The sequence below is a fragment of the Indicator indicator genome, chromosome 27, assembly GCF_027791375.1.
Source record: "Indicator indicator isolate 239-I01 chromosome 27, UM_Iind_1.1, whole genome shotgun sequence".
Lineage (NCBI taxonomy): Eukaryota > Metazoa > Chordata > Aves > Piciformes > Indicatoridae > Indicator > Indicator indicator.
In genome coordinates, this window is record NC_072036.1 from 7485721 (window position 1) to 7510708 (window position 24988).

The window sequence follows — 24988 nt, forward strand, 5'->3', positions numbered from 1 at the left end:
CCCAAGATTGAAATGGCATGCATGTGATCTCTCCTCCTTGACATTAAAAGGTAGCAAAGCACTTAACCATTCCACGAATAGAGCTGTGTGGTACTTTCAGCAGAGCAAGAAAGTGGACTCCAATGCTATTTTATTTTTCTAGTGGCAAACAAAAAGTGGCTGGTTTTCTCCTGCAAACACTACATGCATCTCAGAGCTGGTTTACACATGCAATCTCACAGGAACTCTTCCTTCAACCAGCTACCTTGTAAGAGCAACAGTAGTTTACACTACAGGACTGAAGAGCACTTCTTCTTCCACAGGCTTTAAAACTACAGGTGAGCACTTAATGAATGTAAGGTAGCCAGATTTTAAGACTCTCTTCAGGATGTGAATATTCAAACACAGTATTTGTAAAGTTTAGTAGGAAATTTTCTTATACTGAGAGCCAATAGTTGTGTTTGAAAAATAAATTGCACAGTACTATACATGCAAAAAATGATAGAAGGGAAAAAATGAGGTTCACTTCCAAGTGCAAGAGAGGAAACAGTAAGGGAAACTGAAATGAGATGCCTGTTTGTGTCGGCTCAGAACTGCTTGTGAAGGGCTGTATGTGGATGAGAATTTTGAATTTGTCCCTTGCAAAGAGAAGGACAAAGATTCATTCTCCATAGGGATTGCTGATGGAGATTCTCCATCCTTTTGTATGTCTCAACACCCATGTGCACAGCTTGATTTTTCTCTGTGTCCATTAGCCCTTTGTTTTGCTATAAATACATTTAAAGGGTTCTGTTTCTTTCTGTTTGGCCTAAGCTGGTGTTCCCAGCAAGCCAGGAGTTCCAAAAAAAGCAGAAGACAGTAAAAACTCTGTACAGTGGGAAAAGGCTGATGACAACGGAAGCAACTTGACCTACTACATCTTAGAAAGCAGGTAAGCTATGCATGCAGGCACGCTTTCAACATGGAGCAGCTCAGAACAAATCCAGGTGTGCAGGGGCTTTCAGCCTGGTTCTGATGGGAAGAGTGAACTATCTGTGATGAGAATGGCCCTTCTTCTGGGAACTCCTTTTTGGGTAAACTAAATAACCACAGTTTCTAGAAATTCCTGGAAAACTTAGAAGAAAACATACATTAACAACATTTCCAGACCTGGACTACAGGGATATATTTGTATATATGTTGGTGAATTAGAAGATTTGGATACATTTTCAAATCACAGATTTCAAGAATGTAGCATCTATTTTTGGATAAGTATATGTAGAGGTATCTTAGTGTTCAGATGACTCATTAAAAGATGTTAGAAAGTTGCCAGGAAAAAAAAATCACAAAGTATCCTCATCAAGATGGGATAGCAAGATCATTTTTAAAGCAGTATGTCATCAGATGCAGTTTGCCTGGACTCTACCTGTCACAACCATTAGGCATCTACGGAGAACAAATTTACATTTATTCCTCCTCTGGTGTTGGAAGAGTTGAATGGACAGAATACGACCACGAGTCTGCAGGCATCTGTTTAAGGTTTAATTAACACATCGTTTTAAAATGAGGAGAGTCTATCTTCTGAGATAGTCCTATGACATTCTTTGAAATCAGGATTGATGGAGAGAAGCCATTTGTAAACATCAGCTGTTAGTTCTTCTTCCTCACTTAACTCTGTGCTCATGAGAGTTAAGAACTGGCAGCATTGTTGAGCTGGGCATAGTTTACCTGTATAAGTTTTCACCCAGACGCATTTTCCCAGTGCTGTAAGCTTCTCCTATACACTTCTGTGGACATACTGCAGTGTTGACCTGCATGCTCTGAGACTGTAATAACTTTGATATGCCAACAGTCTCTTGGCTTGCATAAAAGCTGTGTGCTAGCCACTGTGTTCATCAGGCTCTAGCTTCTCATAGAATCATAGAATCAGCCAGGTTGGAAGAGACCTCCAAGATCATCCAGTCCAACCTATCACCCAGCACTATCCAATCAATTAGACCATGGCTCTAAGTTCCTCATCCAGTCTTTCTCCTTCAGTTTCTTTTTTTAAGGAAATAAACTTTTGTCCTGCACTGTGAATGTGCACATGCTGATGTTTATGGCTGAATTTTGCTTTGAGCTTCATGGTCCTTTTATACCAGGTAGAAAAATAATAGATCAGTTGCATAGCATTCAAGAAAATATTTACATATCCCTTTGAAACAACCCCTGTTTTTCATACAGCTCTTGTAGAGCCATATACACACCAAAGACATGAACATATAGTTTTCCCATTTCTTTCTGGTTTAGATATATTTGACCTTTTTCTGCATCAAAATGTGCTGGGAAAATGATTGACCTGCTCATGAAGGTTACTTCACATGAAATATTACTGTCTTGTATGACATTAAATGATATTTTGAGTTTGAATATATGATCTCCTTTTGGTTGGTGAATAAGCAGCTCTGAATTTATTGTGAGCAATCAATCAATGGGCAAAGGAAGAAATAATACCCAGCAGTCAGCAGATGCTATGGGAAACTGGCTAGCTAAAGAATTGTGCCTTCACTGCCAATAACTTGCTTCCTGTTTAGCTTGTGAAACCTGATGCATAAGAGCCACTGAATTACCCTAGGTCCAGGGAACAAAAAAACTCTAACAAGACACAAAAATAAATGTTTGTTGTTCTTTTTTTTTCTGCCCCCTGAAAGCCAAATAAGAAGGTTTTGAAATCTTGGCTGTGAGGTGTACACTGAAACAGCTGAAAAAATGCTGGAGCTTTTTGTGTCTAAAATCTTCAAGCATTTCATTTCCAATGCCAAGATAAAGATGTGTGATTCCTGGCATTGCTGAAATGGCATGGAACAATTTCTGCTCTGTAGCCACCATCAGACTGAGCTTTCATGCAGGCAGAGAGATGTTGTGAAGGCCATGAAATCGAAGCAAAGTTCAGTTTACTGGGTGGGAGTGGGAAGCAGTAAAATGCTCTCAGGATATTAATGACATACCTGTGCTTATTTGCTGTGCCCATTGCAGGAAGCAGCTTGGCAACACCAGCAAAGTGAAGTCCTTGTGGGAGGTGGTTTACAATGGCTCCTGTGCCAGTATTTGTATATGGAAGGCCAAGAACTTAGAAGGAACTTTTCAGTTCAGAGCAGCAGCTGCAAATATGTTGGGACTTGGTGAATACAGTGACACAAGTGAGGATATAATTTTGGGGGAAGGTATGTCCTGCACTTTGGTCCTCATCACATTTTTTATTTAGAATTACCATGCCAATTTATGTAGAGAGACGTGGTATATTATGATGATGGTGCTGCACAGGCAATGTGTGCAAGAGGGAATAAATGGTGACATCTATATGGTGACCATAGCTGCTAGTGTTCATCCCAACTCTTTTGCATGGAACAGTGGGTCTGAAATTTGCTTCTGCTCATTCATACTTGTTTGCATCTCTGTCCCTGCATTTTGCGTCATGGAATGATGCTTGAAATAAAAGCAGGCTCCCATACTGGGTAAGGATGTGAAGATTCCTTCTTGCCTTCAGCCAGAACATTAGACTTTTGAAAAATCTCACCTTGAGGGGTGAAATAGTTCAACATCTCCTCTTTTCATTCACGTAGTAGGTCATTGCCACAGGAATGGTCAAGAGCTGGGACGAGAGGATTGGTCTGCTCAAATGTAGACATCTACATGCAGCCTACAAGAGAGCTTTATGCAGAGGAAGGCATTTGCACAGCAGGCAGCTCAAGGGTTCTCTCAGATTTGCTTAGCTCCATAGGACTGACATCCTTTGTGTGTACAGTCATTAACCAGTTTTCCCATTTCTATTTAACAGATACTACAATCTCCCCAGAGAGTATCACTGCCATTGTTTTTGTGATTGGAGTTGTTGTGTTGGGCTTAACTACAGTCATGCTATTTGGTTTTGGTATGTGGATGAGGTTTTTTGCATGTCCTTGGTTTGCCAGGGCTCGGTCACAGGCAGTTCAGGCAGCCTGGAGGGGATCAACCTCCAGGTTTGGAGAAATATTAAACAATCCCCAGAGTGGGAGCCAGCAGCAATTTGTATATTCTCATTCTTACAGGCTCTAGAGATGAGTTGTTGTGTTTTCAGTATCAAGGGCAGGATATGAATTCACTCCATCCTTGGGCATTTCTTGCTGTTGATTCCTTGCAAGCAGAGCAGAGGAGTGCTGAAGGAACTCTGATGTTCCTCTATATCCTTATAAAAACGTGTACCTTTTGGCTTGGATCTTGCACATACAGAAGTGGATGATGGATTGATTTCTCAGCTCAAGGAGCAGTTGTCTGTGTTTCATGGCGGGGGAAGTGGTGGCTAGATGGAAATGTCTTGCTTAAGTGAGCTGCAAGGAGGTCATGAGCAGAGCAACAAAAACCCTGTAGCCTTTCAGCCTGCTTGTATGTTAGGATGCTCTCAGAGTTAAATATCTGACAGTCTGCATTTCTGTTCCAGTATGGCACCAGAGACGGAAATCCAGAAAACAAGCCTTGCCTGGCAATATAGTGTTTATCAAAGAAGATAAAGAACTAGCTCAACTCAGGGGTATAGCTGAAACAGTAGGACTAGCCAATGCCTGTTATGCTGTAAGGTATGTCCTTGTGCAGAAGTATTTTCAGGACAAAATCATCTAAGAGGGCTTCCCAGACTGGTTTTCATCAGTGCACTCATCCCTGACACCTCAAGGTGGAGTTAAGGGCTGCACCTTCACTGCAGGGCAGAAGTGCTATGAAGCATACCCTACCATGCTGGCTTCCTGGCATGCACCCTGGCCTGGATTGCTCCTAGCCCACCCTGCACACTCACCCTGGCAAAAACACAAGTGCATGGGGAAGGAAGATTACCTGGTGTTTTCCAATAGCTTCCAAGCAACAAGGTTTTGCCTGAGCTCCTCTTAAGCATACCTGATGAGACAAATAACACCAGATTTATTTGGGGAAGAATGTTAATAACATTTCAAGCATTCTTAGGTTCATGAACAGATGACTGGTATTGCTGTTTTGCAGCACTCTTCCTTCTCAAGCAGAGATTGAATCATTGCCAGCTTTCCCTCGGGACAAACTGAACTTACACAAATTGTTAGGAAGTGGAGCATTTGGAGAGGTGTATGAAGGGACTGCAGTAGATATCCTGGCAGATGGAAGTGGAGAATCCAGAGTAGCAGTCAAGGTAACTGCAGCAGTGTATTTCTCTGGCAAGAGTATTGTATGGGCAGAGAGATTTGGCTCAGAGGATATACCATAGAAAAAATGTTGACCGATTGGGGTATTTCCTTGCAGTATTTCTTGCAAGTCACTTCAATCTGAGCCTATGTCCTTGTAATGATTGCTGGAAAATAATGTGTATTTAAGGCCATGTCTATGACTGCTTCACTTAAACACTATGTGATAATGGTTGTGGTGACCTAAGTGTTATTACACATTTGCTTTCTGTTGTGTAGACCTTGAAGAAAGGTGCAACAGACCACGAGAAGAGTGAATTCTTGAAGGAGGCACACCTAATGAGGTAGGGACAGCAGTGCCACTGGGCACCCTTCAAAGCTGGTGTCATGGGAGGTGAGAGGAATGAAAGCAACCCTTTCTTCTAAACAAATTACTGTAGCATTTTTGGGGCATTCTCCTGCTTCTGCTAAAATATCTATATATTTATATGTAGCTTCTGCTAATATATATATAATTTTTATATATATATATATACACACATATATAGATATAATTTTTATTTTTATTTATTTTTATATATATCTCTCACTGCTGGTGAATGTTATAGAAATCAAGCTTTAAAACTCATGAGCAGACTGCAAATTCAGTAGGCTCCTATCATGGATTTACTGGGGTTTGGACTGATATTTTTCAGTATCTTTGTTCACCTACAACTTAGTTGTTAAAAGCAATTGGGCAACATTTCACTAATCCCCTTTTAACAAAAAAACCCAACCCATATCATAACAAGCTGGTACCTTGAAGACTCAATTTGCTCTGCAAATTGAGTTTTGAACGTATGCATATTTACCACTAGAGGCTGCCACAAACCTCTTCTGTCGAGGCAGGCTTCAATGAAACGAATCTGTCACCAGTGCAAGAATTTCACATGGAGAGGTCTGTGTGCATGCTAGAAATCTGGTATTCCAGAGTCTCCACAGAGAAAAAGTAGAAGTTCAGCTGAAGTTTTCAGCTGGCAACATAAGACTGAGGGTGTAGTTTGGTTTTCAGATGCACTTCTCTGACCTTTGTTTCATGTGCAGAGAATTAGAAGCATCGTTTGAAAACAGGATTTTAAATCTTGTACAGAAAACAGTGTTGTTAAATTTGAAATTAGCTTTCATAGATTTTTTTTTTGTGTGTTTATATTTTTTAAAAATATTCTGAAGTTTTTGCCTATTTTTTTCCCACATATTATACACTGAATGAGGAAAGAGGTTTATGAATTCAAAAAAGGAACTGTTTCATTAAAGCATAAATTAATGGCAAAGAGTAAGTGCTGTGCTATATTTACCCAGCAGTCACAAATTCAGTTAAGGTCTCTTTTGTGTGTAGTATGGAAATTATATGCTCCCATAGTTCAAATTTTGGGGTCTTTCTTGCTTATAATCCCAAACTGGAAATTCTGGGAAAATAGATAATTGGAAAATATTACTTTTAAATGTAAACATGGATGTGAGCCTCTCTGTAAACCAATACAATGAGAAAACAAAAGATTAAGAAAAAATAAAATAGAAAAACTTAAATATTGTAAGTTCCTAGTAGACATTAATGGATAAGTAAAAAAATATGTAAATTTAATATGCCTTAATTATTTTTTTAATGTAAAAAAAAAAAGATAGTTATTTAGTTCCCTTATGCAGGACTTAATGATTTTTCTTGAAGTTTATCCATAAGGTCTCGTAAATGAAATCAAGGAGAGGAAGGAAAAATAAGTGGACTGTAGTGTTTATGAACCTTGATGTTAGATATTTAAATGCAACTCTTATTTTGCCTGCATTTTTGGATGTTCACAACAATTTTGGGTTGCAGCATTATGCATACTCTCCCAGTTAAGCAAAGACTATCTGTTTCTTCATCTTGCTGTGCAGCAACGGGGAAATTAAGTTGCCTATACTTCAGAAAGTCATTTGATACTGGTTATTGGCAAGTCATTTGTGTACAAATACATGTGACAAATTCTCTTGTGTATCCCTTCACTTGGGAATTAAGGAATGATAGCTCAGTGGAGAAAGGGCTGGGTGAGATGTAAGGAAAGTGCCAGGTGCTCCTTCCCTTCTTTTTGTTCTTGAGAGTGCCACAGTTTATCTGATTGGGAGGTATGCCTTAGAGGCTGGGGCAAGAGAACTGTCAAATTCAAAATCACATTTTTAACTAGTGCCTTTGTCCACACCTAAGACTGTGTTAATTGAAAGAGGTTAGAAGGGTAACGTGCCTCTGCTTTATTTGTTTGTTTACACTGGTGCATTTGACAGCATTTTGGTCACCCTCATTTCCTCCAGTAGAGTCAAGTTTCTCTGAGTGGAGGTTAAAGTCTTTCCATACAGCAGTGGAAAGGGAAAACCATTTTCTGACACAAGAAACTGTAAAAAACAGAGGCACTGACTGAGGCAATGAATATTTGTCATCCTTTGAAAAAATGCTAGATCTGAGTGCTGATTGCCTGGTGGCAACCCCTATCTTTGTGGACAAGCAGCAAATTACTGGCATATCTGCAAGTATTCCTCATGCACATTTTGTTTCTCTTGAAACTGTACTGCAGGAATCAGTTGTTTGAATTATGAAAAGACTAGGTTGCACCTTTGTGCATTTCTCTGCAGAGTTCTGCTGTGACTATAGTGGTAAAAGTACTCTAATGAAATGGATACCTTTAATGTACAGGTGGCAATTACTCTTATTCCTAGATGAGATTCTTTCTTTGGTTGATGGAAATTTGATGAAGTGTGCTTTTCACAGCCATGCCAAAGTACAGTGTGAGCCTGTGATTTGAAAGGGTGTCCCTGAACCCTCCCCATGACTGAGCAAATCCAGCCACTCTGAGATACTAAATCATGGTTTTGGTAGAGGCAGGATTGTAAGGGCCAAACTGCTCATTCATTGCTTACAGCCACAACTGGATTTCTCCTATGTAATCTTACAGTCATTTCCTTCTCTTTAGTAAATTTGATCACCCCCACATTCTGAAGCTGCTTGGTGTGTGCCTACTAAATGAACCTCAGTACATAATACTGGAGCTGATGGAAGGAGGGGATCTACTTAGCTATTTACGAGGAGCCAGAAAGCAAAAGGTAGGGTGAAGACCACAACACTTACATTTTTAACCTGCCCACAGATTCTCAGGTTTTTTCCTTTCTCAAAGGCCATGGTGATATTCAGCTGTTTCTCTACCTGTAAGGTCTGACCTGGCTTTTCCCTAATGCCCTGGGACCTCAATGTTGAGTGCTGACCTTGCATTCAGAGTTGCTGTGAAGAAGATGGAATTCCATCAGACCACTCATCAAGATTGTGTTTTCAGTCTACTGAGTTTTTCTCTATGAATACCATGAATAGTCCTTTGAAAAGTGATCATAAATAACAGTGGTCATGTATCTGGTCTCTTAGGCCTCATGGATTTGATTTTTTTTTTTTAATTAGAATAGCAGCAGTATCCTTAACATGCTAGGCATAGTCCAGGCATATAAGAAGATACTGTCCCTGTGCCTGTATCCTCATAGTCTTTAGAAGGAAAGAGAAGAAAAGAATAAAGAAGAAGTGCCTGTAATTATTTTTTCCCCATAGTTAGCATGCAGATTAAGAATATGGATGGTAGAATTGCAGGTCAAAAGGACTCAGCACTGAAGTTTTAGAGCATTACAGCAATTGTTAGTTCATTTACATGACCATCTCAATCCAGTCAGTATTGAAGTCTACTGAAATGTGCAGGTATTCTACTGGAATAATGTATTATACTGATGGAATACAGCAGCAAGCAAACCTGATCTGGTAGTGGGAGGAAATTTTCAGAGTCCTATTTCTTCTACTGTAGTGAAGAAACAATTCTGAAGGTCCCAGGATATTCTTAACCCCAAATCAAAGAACAGGATGGGTTGATCTGCCTGGCAATGCAGTGTTCTGACGGTTTACCCTGCTGGTAATTGGCATTTGCTTTATTGCCATACAGAGATTTTGCACCTGTGCTTTGCATCTTTTGGAGAAATCCTCACATTTCAAAAAGCACACTTCAAACGAGCAAGCAATACCACCTTTGCACAGGGAGCTTGACGTTCTGAGTTTGCAAAGCTGGAAGACATAACTAACTTCTGCTTTTGTTTCTTGTAGCTCCAGCATCCCTTGCTGACAGTGACTGACCTCTTGGATATCTGTTTGGATATTTGCAAAGGCTGTGTCTATTTAGAGAAAATGCATTTTATACACAGGTACAGAACATATTTCCTTAGTCTTCCAGGGTTTACCCACAATATCTTACCTGGGAAGAAGGCCTAGAAAGATGTCACAATGTTACAGGGAAGGCAAGAGCAATGGAGTTAAATTCAGTCTTATGCCAAAAATCACCTATATTTCTCTCCCAACATGGAGAGCTACTCTAAGATCTGAGTTCAGGACTCATTGCTCATTAGGCAAGAATAATATCCCACACAACAAAGAAAAGGGTGAGGAGGGAGATCCTTTACCCTCTTCCTCTAACTAGTAGGTAGCTGTAGAGTTCACAGAGCCAAACTTCTCTCAGAGATGCACAGGGAAAAGATGAGAAGCCACAGGAATAAGTTACAGCAAGGGAAATGAGATAATATTGTTCACAGTGTGCAGGCTCACTCAGTGGAACTGTTTGTTCAGAAGAGCTGTGTCACCTCCAGTCCTGAAGATACACAAAACTTACCTGAATGAGGCCCTAAGCCACCTGATCTGATTTGGAGATTGGGGCTGCTCTGTAGAGAGGGTGGAATCAGATGACTTCCAGAGGTCCCTTCTGACTGAAGTTCATCTGCAGTGCTTAACTCCATCTTGTTTCTACCTTACAAATCAGGGACCTGGCTGCTCGCAACTGCCTCGTGTCTGAGAAGAGATATGGGAGCTCCTCCCGGGTAGTAAAGATTGGTGATTTTGGACTTGCCAGAGATATCTACAAAAATGATTATTACAGGAAAAGAGGAGAAGGCCTCCTCCCTGTCAGATGGATGGCTCCCGAAAGCCTCATTGATGGTGTCTTTACAAATAGCTCTGATGTCTGGTGAGTTACAGTAGCCACACAGCTGGGGGAATAATCAGGCCAAATTCCACAGCAGGAAGGTATTGGTTTCCAGGAGGAATGGTAAGGTTGCATATTGCCATCTCTAATAAATTGCAGGCTATGACAGATTTCTCCTTGGTGATATTTTAGTGAGCTAATGAAAAGTTTGGTACGACAACAGTACCTGCATGGATATATTTCTTAATGCTTTGGATTCTAGCTGGGAAGAATTACTGTCACTCAAAGAGTTTTGCCCTAGGCCCCTGATGTGGATTTTGCTTGACTGGGCAGTGAATTGACTGCCTCCATGCTGTTCCATTTTGTTTTCCATTAGATTATTTGGCATTTCCTTTTCACAACCAAATATTTCCCCTCACCATTTTACCCTGTTCTGATGGCTTCTTTGTTTTGAAGCTCAAATTTCTCATCATCAGCAGGGGAATATCATAGTACTTAGCTGTGGAGGTCTACTTAAAGTGTATATTTGAGTGGGTTGGAGCTTATGATGATGAAGAAAAGGAGACTTACTGTCAAGAGGCATGTGAAAAAAACCAAACCATACTAGATCCAATCAAGCTGAGACTCATGCAAACTTACATCTCTACAGCCATAGGTGCTCATGGTAGGCTATAGCCCTCCAGTCTTGTCCAAGTCCTCAGCTCCTGCAGCCCATCCATTTGACTGCCACTCTTAAGTTTATCTCAGGGAGTAGTTTAGTGCTCTCTGCCAAACCAAATGAGGTGCTGATTGCTTTGTGAGTGGTGCTTAGGAGAACTTGTCTCTCTCCATTTCTAAGACACCTCTAGAGAGTTCTAAACACTTGTTTAAGTGAGGACATGCTCAAGCAAAGAGCAGTTGCCCAGGGAAGCTCTGGGCACTCAATGGCTTCTAAGCTGCACCTCAGGGAGTCTGGGAAAGTGTGTCAGGTCTAGACATTGATTACAGCTGTTCCAGAGGTTGCTTTAAGGACATATGAATTGTTTAACATAAAAAATAAAACTTCTTACTCTTGATGTTTCTAACTAAGTCTTATTCTTAGTTTAGAGAAATTTTAACTGTTGATAAGGTGATTGTTCATGATGACTATGGCAATTAATTTTTTTTATTGTTGTTTTTTTTTAATAGGTCTTTTGGTGTCTTAGTGTGGGAAACTTTAACTTTGGGTCAACAACCATATCCAGGTTTCTCCAATACAGAAGTTGTACACCATGTACGATCAGGAGGAAGGCTGGAATCTCCAAACAATTGTCCTGATGACTTGTGAGTTAATTCTGTTGAAACGCTGTTGATAATATTTATAGGAAGCAAGAGGCCATCACTTTAAATATTGCCTATGTCTATGCAGAGTCCAATATTCTCTATTTTCATTTCTGATAAAACAAGGTAGCACTTGTAGCTGCCAGCCCACTACTAATTCACCCAGTAGTGCAGCCTGTAATGTTGAATTTGAATGGTGAATATTGGTCTTTTAAACAACATTTCAGAGACATCATAAAGCCATGATAAAGGCATGAATCTGATAGTAATGTGGTAACAGACTAAGAGCATCTAGTGGTAGAAAGAATTTCCTGGTCTCTGCACAGTGTGGGGATCACTCAGTATTGTCTAACTTCATGTCTCAATTCCTGTACTACTCACACTGCATAAGCAGTCAGAGCAATGCACTTAACAACTGATTGTACAACTGGAAGGAGAGGTTACTCAAAGTGCATAATTCTTACTCCTGGGGCACAGGAATTGGGTTGAGACTAATTCTGTGATTGGCAAGTCCAGATCTCTGTGACTTCTGTGATTTCACATCATTTACCATGCTCTGAGTTCCGGAGAGGGTGATTATTTATCATTGTGTAGGTATAGCTAAAACACACCAAAACTTTAGTGTTTGGAGGACCAGAAGAACTGAAAATATTAGGATATAATTTTAACAACAGAGTGAAAACTGGAAGTCATACAACGAATGAGAGGTCAAAGCAAGCTCAGTTTCAATATATTCTGCTGAAAAAAAAAATCTTCAAAAAAAAACCCCTGACAGCTGTCCTGTAAATAAAAAAACAAAGGAGGCAATGTATATCTATGTACTGGTTTGATATTCAAACTCACATATAGGCTTCTAAGTTGCCTTTAACACAAGTGATCAGAATCAAGAAAACTTTGCTTGAAGTAGTTTTTAAGGTCCTAGATCTTAAGTTTAGCATGGCAGGTAGGCTTTAAACACTGGTCTGCCTGTTGTAACTTGTAGGATGGGGCCTAATAGCAGTAACAGCTTTTGAAAGCCAAGGGCTGAATGAGCTCTTAGACTCTTGTGTCATCTTTTATCTCATTTGGTGAACACTCAGCACCTGCATAAATAGCTTTTTGCTACTTTGCTAGGTCATTAATGGAATGCTGGGATTCTTCACATTCCTGCTTCCCTCCTTGTGGTTTTGAACCTGCATCGGGACATCAGCAGTCAGTAATTGTCTCCTCAGCACTTTGGCTTGCTCATTGTCATTTCACAAAACAAACCATCACTGATAGGAAGAGAGTTCAAAGGCCAAACTACTTCAGCTGAGAAGTGTTTAGGAATCTGTGGTGGGCTTACATTGCAAGAGCAAGTAGGGCTGACACAGAAACCTTGGGGTATAAAAGCATTAAGTAAGGGAGATTGTTTTGTTTTGTTTTGTTTTGTTTTTTTGGTGGGTGGATGGGAAATTCTCACCCTTCCCTCCACAAGTTGTTACTCCAGGGACTAATCATTGGCTTCCCTGCAAAGAAGTGTAGATAGGTTAAGCTTGGTAATGAACTGGGAATGGGACTTGGGGATCTACAAATAAGACACATTTATGAAAATATTAATTAGGTGTATAAATGACACCACTTTTGCAGTCAGAGTTCCACATCTGGCACAGCCACCTGAGTGTGAGGCTGGTATGCAAGAGCATGCCACAGTTTGGGCTGGGCTGAGCTCAGAATCCACATCTGTCATGTTCTTGTTTCATAAATAAGAAGAGAGTAGATTTAGATTGTTTATAAGGAAGAAGTTCTTTATTGTGAGAGTGGTGAAACACTGAAATAGGTCACCCAGAAAGGTTGTGGATGTCTTATCCCTGGAAGTGCTCAAGACCAGGTTGGATGGGGCTTTGAGTAGCCTGGTCTAGTGGAAGAAGTCCTTGTCCATGACAGGGAGGTTGGAGCTAGATGGTCGTTGAAGATCCTTTCCAGCCCAAACCATTCTAGTCTATGATTTGTGTTTGTTTCTTCTTCTGTTTGCCTCTGGTTGTCTTTTTCTTCCTTTCTATTAGAGGAATATTGTACTCAGTCAATTCTTCACTGCTGCACCTTGCACAATGCTCTACTCATAAAAGCCCAAGCTGAAAGAGCACAGCACTTGAACTCATGGTATTTTTCTTGGATATCTAACAACCAGCATGAATGGAAAGCAAATTCTTTCACTTCCAGAATCCAAGACTGCCTTTAAAATTAAACATGACAGACACTTTGTTGGCAGCAGCAGGAGAACAAGGATTTCACTTCATTTTAAGTCCTATTCAGTACTTTTTCATCTATATTTGCAAGTGTCATCAATAACCAGTACACTTGAAAGCAAGCAGATGAAGTGCTTCAGAGCATCAGGAAGTCAATACCATTGACTTTTAAGATTTCATTGGATCATTTTGAAAAAATTAAAGATTTTAAGATTTCATTGGATCATTTTGAAAAAAAAAAACAAACCACCACAAAACAACAGAATAACTGTTCAGCCCCACAACCACATGACACAGATTGACAAAAAGTGACTCTAAAACAGTTTTTCTACTCATATTTCTCCCTCAGTGCCTCTATTTTGATGAAAAACATCATTGAAAAATCAGAAGTCAAGAGACTTCTCCCACCTGTCACTGAGGGGCTTGTAAAATACCCAATTGTGGTGAAGGACAGCAGCCTCCTTTTCAAGATGGATAAGCAAGGATCTGAACAAGCCAATTCATTTCACATAACTCAGTAACGCCTGGTATCACATAGCAGCAGGTCTGGGAGGCTGTTTGTCAGGGGAGGATTTGAACTTAGGGCTTAGAGGTGAATACTCTGCATTCCAGCAGCAGCTCCCTGAACTGGCCTTTCACTGCCTGCTCAAATGCTGCTCTCTGGTTCTGAGATTCTGAAGACCTCCCTCCACTCCTAATGCTTAGCACGGCCAGGTGCTAGCTGTGTTTTGGTTTTCAGCCTGGCTCCCCCTGGCTTTTGTAGGATTTGGTTTTGTGTAGCCTGGACTCACCTCGAGTAAGCAATGAAAGTCAGCCCTAGACTCCAGACAAACACAAAGGGCAGTTTACCACTGAATGGTACAGATGGTGTTGGGCCAGGTGAGCTGGGACCCCTGCATCCAGAGGAAACTCGTACCTCTCTGGCCTTGTATGGGAAAACTTGCTCCTATTTGGTTTAATCTGGAGGCAGAACCCTCTCTGTGCTGGGTTTTCCTTGATCTTCCCTGAAATATGAGGCAGCATGAGCTTAAGGGGATTTAAATAAGCTCATAGGTTCATCTTCGTTTCTGCGTTTAGACATATTTTCCTTTTTCTTTTTTCCTTTTTTTCCATTTTTTAGTCTTTTTTTAAAAAAAATATTTCCCCTCTTTTCCCCCTTTCCCCTTCCCTTCCCCTTTCTCTTCCCCCTTCCCTTCCCCCTTCCCCTTTCCTTCCCCCTTCCCCTTCCCCCTTCCTTTTCCCCCTTCCCTTCCCCCTTCCCTTCCCCCTTCCCTTCCCCCTTCCCTTCCTCCTTCCCTTCCCCTTCCCCCTTCCCCCTTCCCCTCCCAAATGATTTAATGATCAATATTGAGATGTGTTATTCAGGTTTTTTGACTGATTGCATTTTAACAATTTGATTTCCAGGTGTGATTTAATGACAAGATGCTGGGCTCAAGAACCTCACAACAGGCCTACTTTCTCCTCTATTCAGGACAAACTGCAAGAGATAAGGCACTCTCCACTGTCCTTATTTGAAGACAAAGCAGCAACAATTGGAATCATCAACCAAGCTTTTGAAGGTGAGTCTGGGCAAGCACAGGCTCTCTCTGTGGCCTCTTCCCTTTGAGCAAAGCCAGGATGCTGTAGTTCTTTTCAGTGCATTTTTCACTGCCTCCAATTCTCTGCCTATACTATAAGAACAGCAAAGGTTTAACTCTCTCATAATGAACTTGTGGTAATTCACCAGATGCCATTAGGAGGCATGCATTAGGTAAAGCCCATATAAGACTACCAAGCAAAAGACCCCTGTGAGGTTACAGCTGAGTCTGCCCCAGAGACATCCTAGCTTGCATGTAAGATTCTGGTACTTCATGACCCTATTCCACTAAAGTAAATGCTTAAGTTTGTTGTACAGCCAGGAGAGCTTCAGAAGGCTTCTGGGTGGAAACCTGTTCCAAATTCAAAGGAATCTACTCCCTCTCTGTCATCTAAACATGTCAGCTAGGCACTTACTTTAGAAGTACTGATTCAGCAGCTGCCTGAAAGTGAGGCATAAATTAGCTACCTAAGTGAGGCAGCCTTTATCCCAGTCAAAACTGATAGCTGCAGCCAGGAGTCACATCATGCTTGTGCTCTGCACACTGTGATTGAGTAAAACTAGGGGATATTAGGAAAGATACACTTAAGACAGGGGGCACAACAAAGGAACATTCATAAGGTTGTGAAGACAGGGATTAAAGAAAACAAATATAGGAGATGTTAAATTTGAAGTTGTTTGTGCAACTGTGATTCAAATAATCTAAAAATGGAAATGAACGTCTTGACTGGGCCAGAGCAAGAAGCTTTTCACATACTGCAGTAATTCCTAACTGGTTAAATCTTGAGGAAAAAAATATCAAGTCTTAGTAAACAATGTGAAAATTGGTAAACTGGAAGCTTTTATCAGTTGAAATGTTTCCCTTTCATTTCACAGGGTGGTTTGCTGGGCTGATTTTGTTGGGTTGATTTTTTTGTCTGTTTGGTTGGGTTTTAATTTAACATGTTTTCATCCCATGCTTTTTCTAATGAAAAAGATTTCCTTTTGTAAGAGTGGCTTTCCATTCTAAAAAAGTAAAACTTAGTTGTCTTCAAAATATCTAAAGCCTTTGCCTTGGGTTTCTTTTGTTTTGTTTTTTCTCTTTCACAAAAGTTGTTGTTTAAGTAGGATCTCACCCTGCTTCAGAAACTGTCTTAATACATCAATATTTTCTGATATTTTAAAACCTTTCTGATCCATTCCAGGAATGACAGCTATGTAGTTATTTCTCTACAGGACTCTATGTTCAATTCACTGGCATTGTCCATTGCTCAGTTAATAACATTTCATTTGATATTTTGCCAATCTTTACCATTTAGTGTAGATTTGCAAATGACAGTTTATCCTCACCTTGATTTCTGTCTGTCAAATACAGTCTGTGCATGGTGTTGTATGTCACATAATGTTTATATGTCATTACAAGAATAAAGAATTTATCAAGGCTTTATCAAGACATGATGGGACCAAAGGAAGCCAGCACTGATATCATTTCATGCTTTTTTTATTAGCTGATCTTGCACCCTTATGCTATAATTAAAAGCTTCACATAGTTACAGTCATTTCCTAGTTTCTTTAGGGACATCTTCACTTTTGGTAGTGGAGTTCAGGAAGGAGATATTTAACCTGGCACAAATCTAAGCCTGGCATTAGCTCAGGAAAGGACTACAGCCAATTAATTAGGCACTCTGCCCGAGATAATAGGCCTTACATTTATAACGGACTTCATCTCACCTAAAGGCAGCTGTCTAGAAGCTAGAAGTCTCATCAAAGATGCTCTTCTAGCTGTCTCTGTAGTAAGGAGCAGAAACACATCTCCAGAGAGTGACCACTCCTATGTTTTAGGCAGCTATCATAGCATGAAAGGGGTCACCTTTTGCCTTTTTCTCCACTGATGATGGCTGGAATCTAGGTGTCTTGCCATATTTGACCTGCATACAGCAGCAGCAGCAGTAATAGAAAGATGACAGCCAAAACAAATAATTCAAAGGTCTGTTCCATGATGGATTGTCCTGGACAACATTTTCCAAAACTGTTAAGTGGTCATTGGCCTTTGTGTGTAATGAAGCTTCTGTCGACACCCTCCCACCAAGAAATGTTTGCTCTCACCAGGAGACTTGGTTCCAAAAGAAAGAGCAAATGTCAAGCAAAGTGAAATAATACACCTCAAAATAACTATGATGCTAAACCCTATATGGAATCATACATTTTCCAATTTCTAGTGAATGTTAGCTACTTGTAGATAGCCTCAGCTTTAGCAGAGTTTTTTTTCTTTTGCTTTTCTTTCCAAAGCCAGTCACTCAGTCTATTTACTTTTTTTCAGCAGTTGAGGTGCTTGCTGAAAAAGCCACTTGTTTGGGGTTTTTTATTGTTGTTGTTGTGGTGGTTTTGTTTAGGGTTTGTTTGTTTGTTTGTTTAATCTCTGCGCAAAACTTTTCACTGAGGGGGTTTGATATTAAAATCTGGAATCAGAGATTTTTACTGTCAATTATATGTCTGCTGACTGAGTAGTACTGGGTTGCTGTTCCCTGTGTAAAAACCATGAGTTTATTTTGTTAAAATCAGCTGCCTTAAAAAAACAAAAACAAAAACAAACAAAAAAACTCAAAACAAAACATTCTGCACATCTCTCTGAACTCAAAGTAATCACCTGGTGAAACAGAAGCTTCTTTAAAGCAGATGTGTTGATAAGAGACATTTTTAAAACCTCGTATCTGGTCTCCTTTTGTATTTTTCTGAAATTCAGTAATCCTCTTCCCCACTTAGCTTAGTGAGTGGCTGACCCAAAGCCAGTGGAGGTCAGAGAAAAGGCTTCTCCCAAAACAGTGAGTGGTTGCAACACTGCAAGAGGAGAGGGACTTGGTGGTTTGATCATTTCTTGTTTGTCCCATAGATAAATGCTGTTTGAGTCCAGGAGTGCACACAAGCCATAGGATACTGCAAGGATAGCCATGCTTGTGCTTTGCCTTGGTCTGAGGAAATAAAAGTTAGGGGAGACGGTGTTATAAGAGCTGGCATTTCTTTAGTATGGGTGTGGAAGCAACTAAAACTTAGGCACTGCGTTTATGCTGGCTGTCTGGGTTGGTTGACAGTCACCAGAGAGTTGTGGACACATTCAGGGGATGTTGTTGTGTAAAAGTAAGGATGTGAAATAAGATTCTTCCCAGAGGGATTCATTCCTCTTTTCTCTCGCCATTGACGTTCAAAGCAGCCCAGGCAAGGAGATTAAAGTGGACATGTAAGATCTGCAAGATCAAAACTTAGTACAATGAATCCTCCTTTGTGATCTGGTGAAGAGGAATGCTTCCCTATTCATAGAGCCTTATTGTATAGCAGCAAAAGTGCAACTGGCCTTTTTTTTTGTGCTCTTATAAATGATAACAAGCTAACAAACAGCTTTCTATTGTGTATTTCCCAAGGCAGATTCATGCACTCAGAGATTTTAGTCCACTGATCTCTGAAAAAAATCTGTTAAAGGCAGGCAGTCGAAGCTCTGAGCTGTTCAGTGCAGTAGAAATGCAGGATGAACAAAATTCTCACTTCTAGCACCTTTAGAGTCTGACAGAATAGCAAAGCTTGGTGAGTCACCCTCAAACCATGCAAGATCATATGCTTCGTTAGACAGGAAACACAGATATATCTCAACTGATACATAATACAGAGGGGAGCATTAAAACAGATATATATTTGTTCTATTTATATTACTGGCCATGTGCAGGAACTGAAACACAGCTCCAGGTGGCCAGCAGGTAGCAGGAAAATACTCCCTACACAGGAACTCTCTTCTTGAGCTAACCAGCATAGCTGAGGTGAAGAAGTCAGGGTTTAGTGTCATCAAGCACTTCTTCTGAATGTGGTCACAGTGGGCTACATCTTTCAGCCGTGCCAGGAAGCCAGCCAGGCTCTTGTTTACTGCCATGGACATTGTGTTTGTTGCAGGGACAAAGGGCAGAGCATATATGAGAAAAACAAGAGGATATTAATGGGAAAAAGCAAATGTGGCTGCACTTTTAAATACTTTACCATATTGAAGGTGCTAAGCATCTTATGGGATTATGTCACCCAGAATAAGTAACATCTCAGGCTGGCTACTTAGCTGGTGTAAATCAGTGGCATCCCACTGGTTTCTATGGAATTTTGTTAATTTGTGCTAGCTGAGAATCTGGCCCTGAAATAGCTGTAACAGAAGATCAGCATCTCTAGGTCAGTTTGTTCAGTCTCTACCAATCACCTGTCCTACTCACATATTTTTTTCTTCTTATATGTTGTCACCCTCTGAACTAAAACACAAAAACCCTCACCCTCTCTGCTTATCAAGACACCACAAAAATTTACACCCTTCCAGGCAGGACTTCAAAACATGTTGTGAGCCCACACAGCCTAGGGAACAGCAAGGAAAGACACTTGGTGACAGTGAGGCAAGATACGTGTCCCAGCTCAGCACCGTGGCTGCCCTGCGGCGGGAAACAGCCAGCTGAGAAGCTGGGATCGGGAAGGGGGAAGCACAGATTTTATCAGGTTAAAACTGGTCTCCCCAGAGGAGGCTAAGCAAGCAAACTCCATCCCTCATTAGTATGAGTCAGGCGATCATAATTTCTTGTGTCAATTAATGCAGAGGTCCCTAGGGAAAGCTTCTGCCTACCCCTGGAGAGATGCATTGTAATTAATTCACCAGCAGTTTGGCTCACACATTGTGCTTTAAGCAAATCACTACTAGGAAAAGTGTCCAGCAAGGTCAAAGGACATTTAGGACAGGGACAGGGACCTGGGACAGGTATCTATGTAAGTAGAGTGCTGAGCTTTGAACATGTCTGTTTAGTTATTGGAGGCAGTCTACCTGCGAGAGCACAAAGCTCAGTGGGAAGCTGCTTTTCAGCAGAGCTTTTCTCAGCCTGTACAGAGCTCTGGACTGGTAGAGCTAGCCTGCCTCGTGCCTTGAGGTAGGTTGTTTAGAGCAAATACGAGTAACTCTACACTGTGCAGCAGTCCACAGTGTAGACAACCCCCCCAGGATTTAAGTGTTTAGAGCTGAGTCCCCAGCATGACTCCAGATTCCATGAAGGTGTTCCTTGGACGCCTTCTCTCAGGGTGTTTTGATGGCTCAGCCAGACTTTGCTTGTGAAATCCGAGGGGATCACATCACATGGTTTATGCTGCATTTACTCACGTATAACCCAGCATGACTATACATCAATCAACTAATTTTAGTAATGTTAAAACTGAAAAGAAAAGAATGATATCTCCTTAATACACTGACCTGCCTTCTCCCTCCAGCTTCTCTGTCTTCCTTCAAATTCTTCATAGTTTTTGAAAAGGCCTCCCAAAGCTTATCCAGAATTCTCTGCATTGGCTTATGGCTTCCATGATGATGGTGGCTCTCCTAGCTCTCACATTTCAGAGGGAATTTCATTACATAAAATGATTTTTTTTTTGCCTCATTTGCTCATTTTCAGTATCTTCTGCCGTATAACTAAGTGAGCAAAAACTATTTGCTTGCTTTACTGACTTGCACAAGAGGCAAGCATTGTACTACAGAACTTGTACTACATAACTTGACACTTTTGCACAGATTTTTTTGGCTTGTACAGCAGAATGGTGCTAAACTTTCATAGGTGCTGAGCAGAGCAGCAAGAAATGGCACAACAGTGAAGGACTCTTGTAATCAAAAATCTCATTGTGAAAGCAGCAGTGTAGCTTATATGTGTCATGTCGTAGGACAAAAGTCATCAACATTCTTCCTCTTTCTTTGGATAGGATAAGAATATTCTGCAAAAATAGTCCTTCTTGCCTATTTCCTTCCAAAAGACAAACGAAGGCAAGGTGTTTGATTTTTTTTTTTAGCTATTTTTCTTTATAATGAGAAACACAGTGGCTCGTAGGCTGGAAAAGGATTATAATATTTTATATATTCTGTAGTTCTTCAGACCTGTTGGGGAAAGAATTAGTAATGTATCTATATATCTGGTAAAAATATCCCAGTGACCTCATACTCACATTTGTGTAAACATCACCTCATCAGTCCCAGATACTTATACAGGAAACAAATCTGAATGCTCCTCTAGTGTTCTATACTTAGGCAGGTCAGCCGGCATATGTCTGGTCTGTAAATACCCAGTTTTACTTGGGTCCTTATTTTAAGGTTTCTCTCTTAAGAGTTTGCTGCAAACATGCCCCCAGCATTTGCCCCTGTGCCTTTTCCAAGGCAACTTGCCCCTTAAGGCTTCCCATTAAAAGCTTTATTTACACAAAAGCCAGATACAAAGAAGGGCTCTACTGGTTGGTAAAGGCTTAGTTGGGATTGAGTTACTACATATTGCCATAATAGTCTTGAACTGACAAAGTGAATATCAAATGATTTTTCGTAGCTGTCACTCACTGTGGTATGTGAGCACAGTTTGCTCTGTGTCCCAATCTCCATCTTGCCACCAGATTTCTAAAATCAAAGTTCTCCTTCAGAATTTTCCTAATATTCTTTCCTAATGGACTCTAGCGTGCAGAACAGACTCTGCCTACAGCTTGGGGGAGGAGGTCCGTGATTATAGTGACATTATAAATCGTGGCTTTCCTGGTGCAACAGCACAGCACTTGCTGCTCCTTGCAACAGATAACCCTGAATGTCACCTGCTTAATTTTCCAGCTATGAAGTAAAAGGAGGAAGTGTAATAAAAGGTGCATGTTACAAAAATAAAAGCAATAAAAATAGCAACAGTTCTAACTTGAGCCTTTCGTTAATAATTTTTATATTTTTAGAAGGATGTATCCTCTGCTATAGATTTCAGGCAACTCCATATGTGTGAGGAGCATCAAATTAGGGGAAAAACACTAGGATTTTTGGAAATGTGAAGAACACACCAGATTGCCAAATTCAAACTTCTAGAAAGACAGACTATTACAGGTCCTCACAAGAGTATATAATGACTTAGTAGGTAGATAGCTGCCTGTGTTACAGGACTCTAACAGTATTATTAGCAGGGTTACACAAAGGCAGAGATTAAAATCACTTTGGCTTTATGCAGGCTGTCTTTACTGCCAAGAGAAGCAAGTCATGTATTCATAATGGTCTTGTAGCCTGTGGAGATATGAATGGTGCAGACCAACCTTCTTTAAGTGGTTTGCTTAAAGCTCTAAACCACACAGGTACTAGCAGAAAATAAACTGGGATTGTCAGTCATGCTTTATGCAGTCATTAGACCATATTTTCCAACAGCTGTCTGAGTTTGCTTTCTAACACTACATGCATGTCATTGGGCTGTTTTGTTTTGTTTGTTTTTGTTCTTAATGTAGACAGTGATGCTCCAGGTGCAGATTCTGACAGCATTATTTCAGCCATGCTAATGGAAACAAGGAATCAAGAGGGCCTAAATTATTTGGTATTAGTGAAAGAAGGCAACCACGACCAAGGAAGCATCAATTCTGCTGAACTTAGTTTAAATCTGGTTTCGTCTGTTTGAAAGAAAGAGAGAAAGAAGAGAAAAAGCTCTACCAAAGAAGATATCAGCCAAGGAAAATATTCTACACGTCATTCAGAGATGTCTTGAGAAACAGCAACTCTCTGAAAGACTCAAACTACTAGAAAATATGAGGTACTTGATGATGTGTAGCAGAATGAGACAACAAAACTTTGTGGTTTTCTACATGTTACAGTTTGGCCGTTTCACAGGAGATGGTTGAACAGAATAAAGCAGATATCAGACAACAAGTGATTTTACTGTGTTGGTGATTAAATTCCCTCAGTCACACATACTTCAGACACAGGCAGTCCTTCCAAAAAAGACACCACTGGTGTGCCATTCCAAAGAGGGGACCAGCTTGCTCATGAACAGAAAAAAAACAGTGGAAAACTACCTTCACTGTTCCAAATCATGTCTTTACAGATTGAAAATCTAACAAAAACTCCTGTTGTGTTTTTCTGAACTCCAAATTAGAAGTGAAGAAGGGTGACTATGCTGGCCACTGCTGGGGATGGTCTATTTGCAGGCATCTTGAATGGTAAGTTGCATAGTGACTGATCTGTGAATCTAGGCAGTCCTGTTTTCTTTACATTTGTTTTCCTTTCCCTTTTTAATGTTCATCATCCTGACCTATTTTTCATCAGACTGGATAAAGAGAAATACTTTTCCTTGATGTTACTGGAGATCAGGTCAAAGTATATATTAAAATTATATACAAATAAAAGACAGCAATAAGATTTTGTAACATTTCATCATAAACAGTAGTTTGCAAATTATGCAGAGACACCTGTCAGGATGCCAGAAACGTGTTCTGATTTCAGCTTGCAGAAGAGAAGGCTCCAGGGGGATCTAATAGCAGCCTTCCAGTACCCAAAGGGGGCCTACAAGAAGGCTGCAGAGGGACTGTTTACAAAAGCCTGCAGTGACAGGATGAGGAGCATTGGTTTGATATTAGAGAAGAGTAGATTTAGGTTGTATGTTAGGAGGAAGTTCTTTACCATGAAGGTAGTGGAACACTGGAACAGATTGCGCAGGGAGGTAGTTGAGGCCCCATCCTTGGAGATACTCAAGGTCAGGCTTGACAGGGCTCTGGGAAATCTAATGTAATGGAGGATGTCCCTGCTCACTGCAGTGGGGTTGGACTAGATGACCTTTGGAGGTCCCGTCCAACACAAACCATTCTATGATTCTATGATTTTATGCAGCATTTGCTAATGGGGAACACTGAAGAGTAGTACAGGCACTATCTGATGTCAGAATGTATACATGTAACTTCACTGAAATTAAACTTCAGAAGTTTCTTAAATTGAGATGCAACACAGAAGAACTAAAGATTTGAGTTTTGATCAGTTTATTCAAATAAAATAGAAATTGAGATCTTCTGAATTCAGATTCTTCCAAGACCCTGACAAAGCCAATTCAAGCAATCTATAACTGTATAAATATTTTTCTTCATCTACAAATTGGTGCAAAAGCCAGGTTTTCTGATAAGAACTGTAGCACTCCACTATGCTCATCAGTGACAGATAAATAAATGCTGTATAATGTTTCCTTCCTGTTCAAGTGCTCCTTGATTGCTTGTACAGCCATCCCTTCCACTTACTAACCAGTATCATGCACTAGCCAGAAACTAGGAAGGTTCCACCTTCATGACTTCACATCTGTGTGTAGCTGAAAAAGACTTCTCAGTCCGGAAATCACAAACAAAGATTTTGAAAACCAACAAGACTTCATCTGATTTTTATTTTCTTTAGCAGGAGAAGCCTTCAATCCTGTTAAAGTGCATCATGACTGCATTTGAGACATGATATTCACTTTTGGTTAGGTCTGAGTTGGAAAAAAATCATCCAAGATCCTGTCCAACACAGGTAAACCACATCAGTGGGCAAGGCGAGTGCCAGTGACAGCTAGCAGTCAGAAGCAATGTCAGGCCTGTTAATGATTAAAAAATTCTAATTCACCTTAATTTCTTTTAATTGATTCTTACAAGTTTTTCTTACACACATGTTGTGGAGGGAGTTGCAGGAGCTTGCATACCGGGTGGATTTTTGACACGATCGTGGCTCTATTTATAATGACACTTGGCACCTCTAACTGACATTATGTTTTAAGTCTAATATATAACCAGAAAGCCAGTGCACCAAAGCCAAGTGATGATGCCAAAATATTGTCATTATTCCCATGACTGATACTGCCATATAAAATAACCTTTTTTATAATGTGTTAATTACTGCTTCTTCAGATGACATCTTCCACTTGGAGGATGTTCATCACTGCCTTCTGTCTTTTACGGTAAGAACAGAGCTGCAAAATAGCCACTCTCTGTTTGGATATCAATCCCTTTTGCAATACT

General features: G+C 40.4%; 1 protein-coding gene across 1 annotated transcript in view; it reads left to right on the forward strand.

The window, feature by feature from the left end:
* The window catches only part of ROS1 (ROS proto-oncogene 1, receptor tyrosine kinase), a 66159-nt gene extending 43524 nt beyond the window's left edge, over positions 1-22635 (forward strand). Inside the window, exons 32-44 of the mRNA XM_054393024.1 lie at positions 143-317; positions 793-910; positions 2974-3161; positions 3776-3868; positions 4415-4550; positions 4966-5128; positions 5400-5464; positions 8099-8228; positions 9259-9356; positions 9965-10168; positions 11294-11428; positions 15037-15191; positions 22469-22635. Coding sequence (XP_054248999.1) covers positions 143-317; positions 793-910; positions 2974-3161; positions 3776-3868; positions 4415-4550; positions 4966-5128; positions 5400-5464; positions 8099-8228; positions 9259-9356; positions 9965-10168; positions 11294-11428; positions 15037-15191; positions 22469-22635 — 1827 coding nt within the window. The remainder of the gene's footprint in view (positions 1-142; positions 318-792; positions 911-2973; positions 3162-3775; positions 3869-4414; positions 4551-4965; positions 5129-5399; positions 5465-8098; positions 8229-9258; positions 9357-9964; positions 10169-11293; positions 11429-15036; positions 15192-22468) is intronic.
* The last annotated feature ends 2353 nt before the right edge of the window (positions 22636-24988 follow it).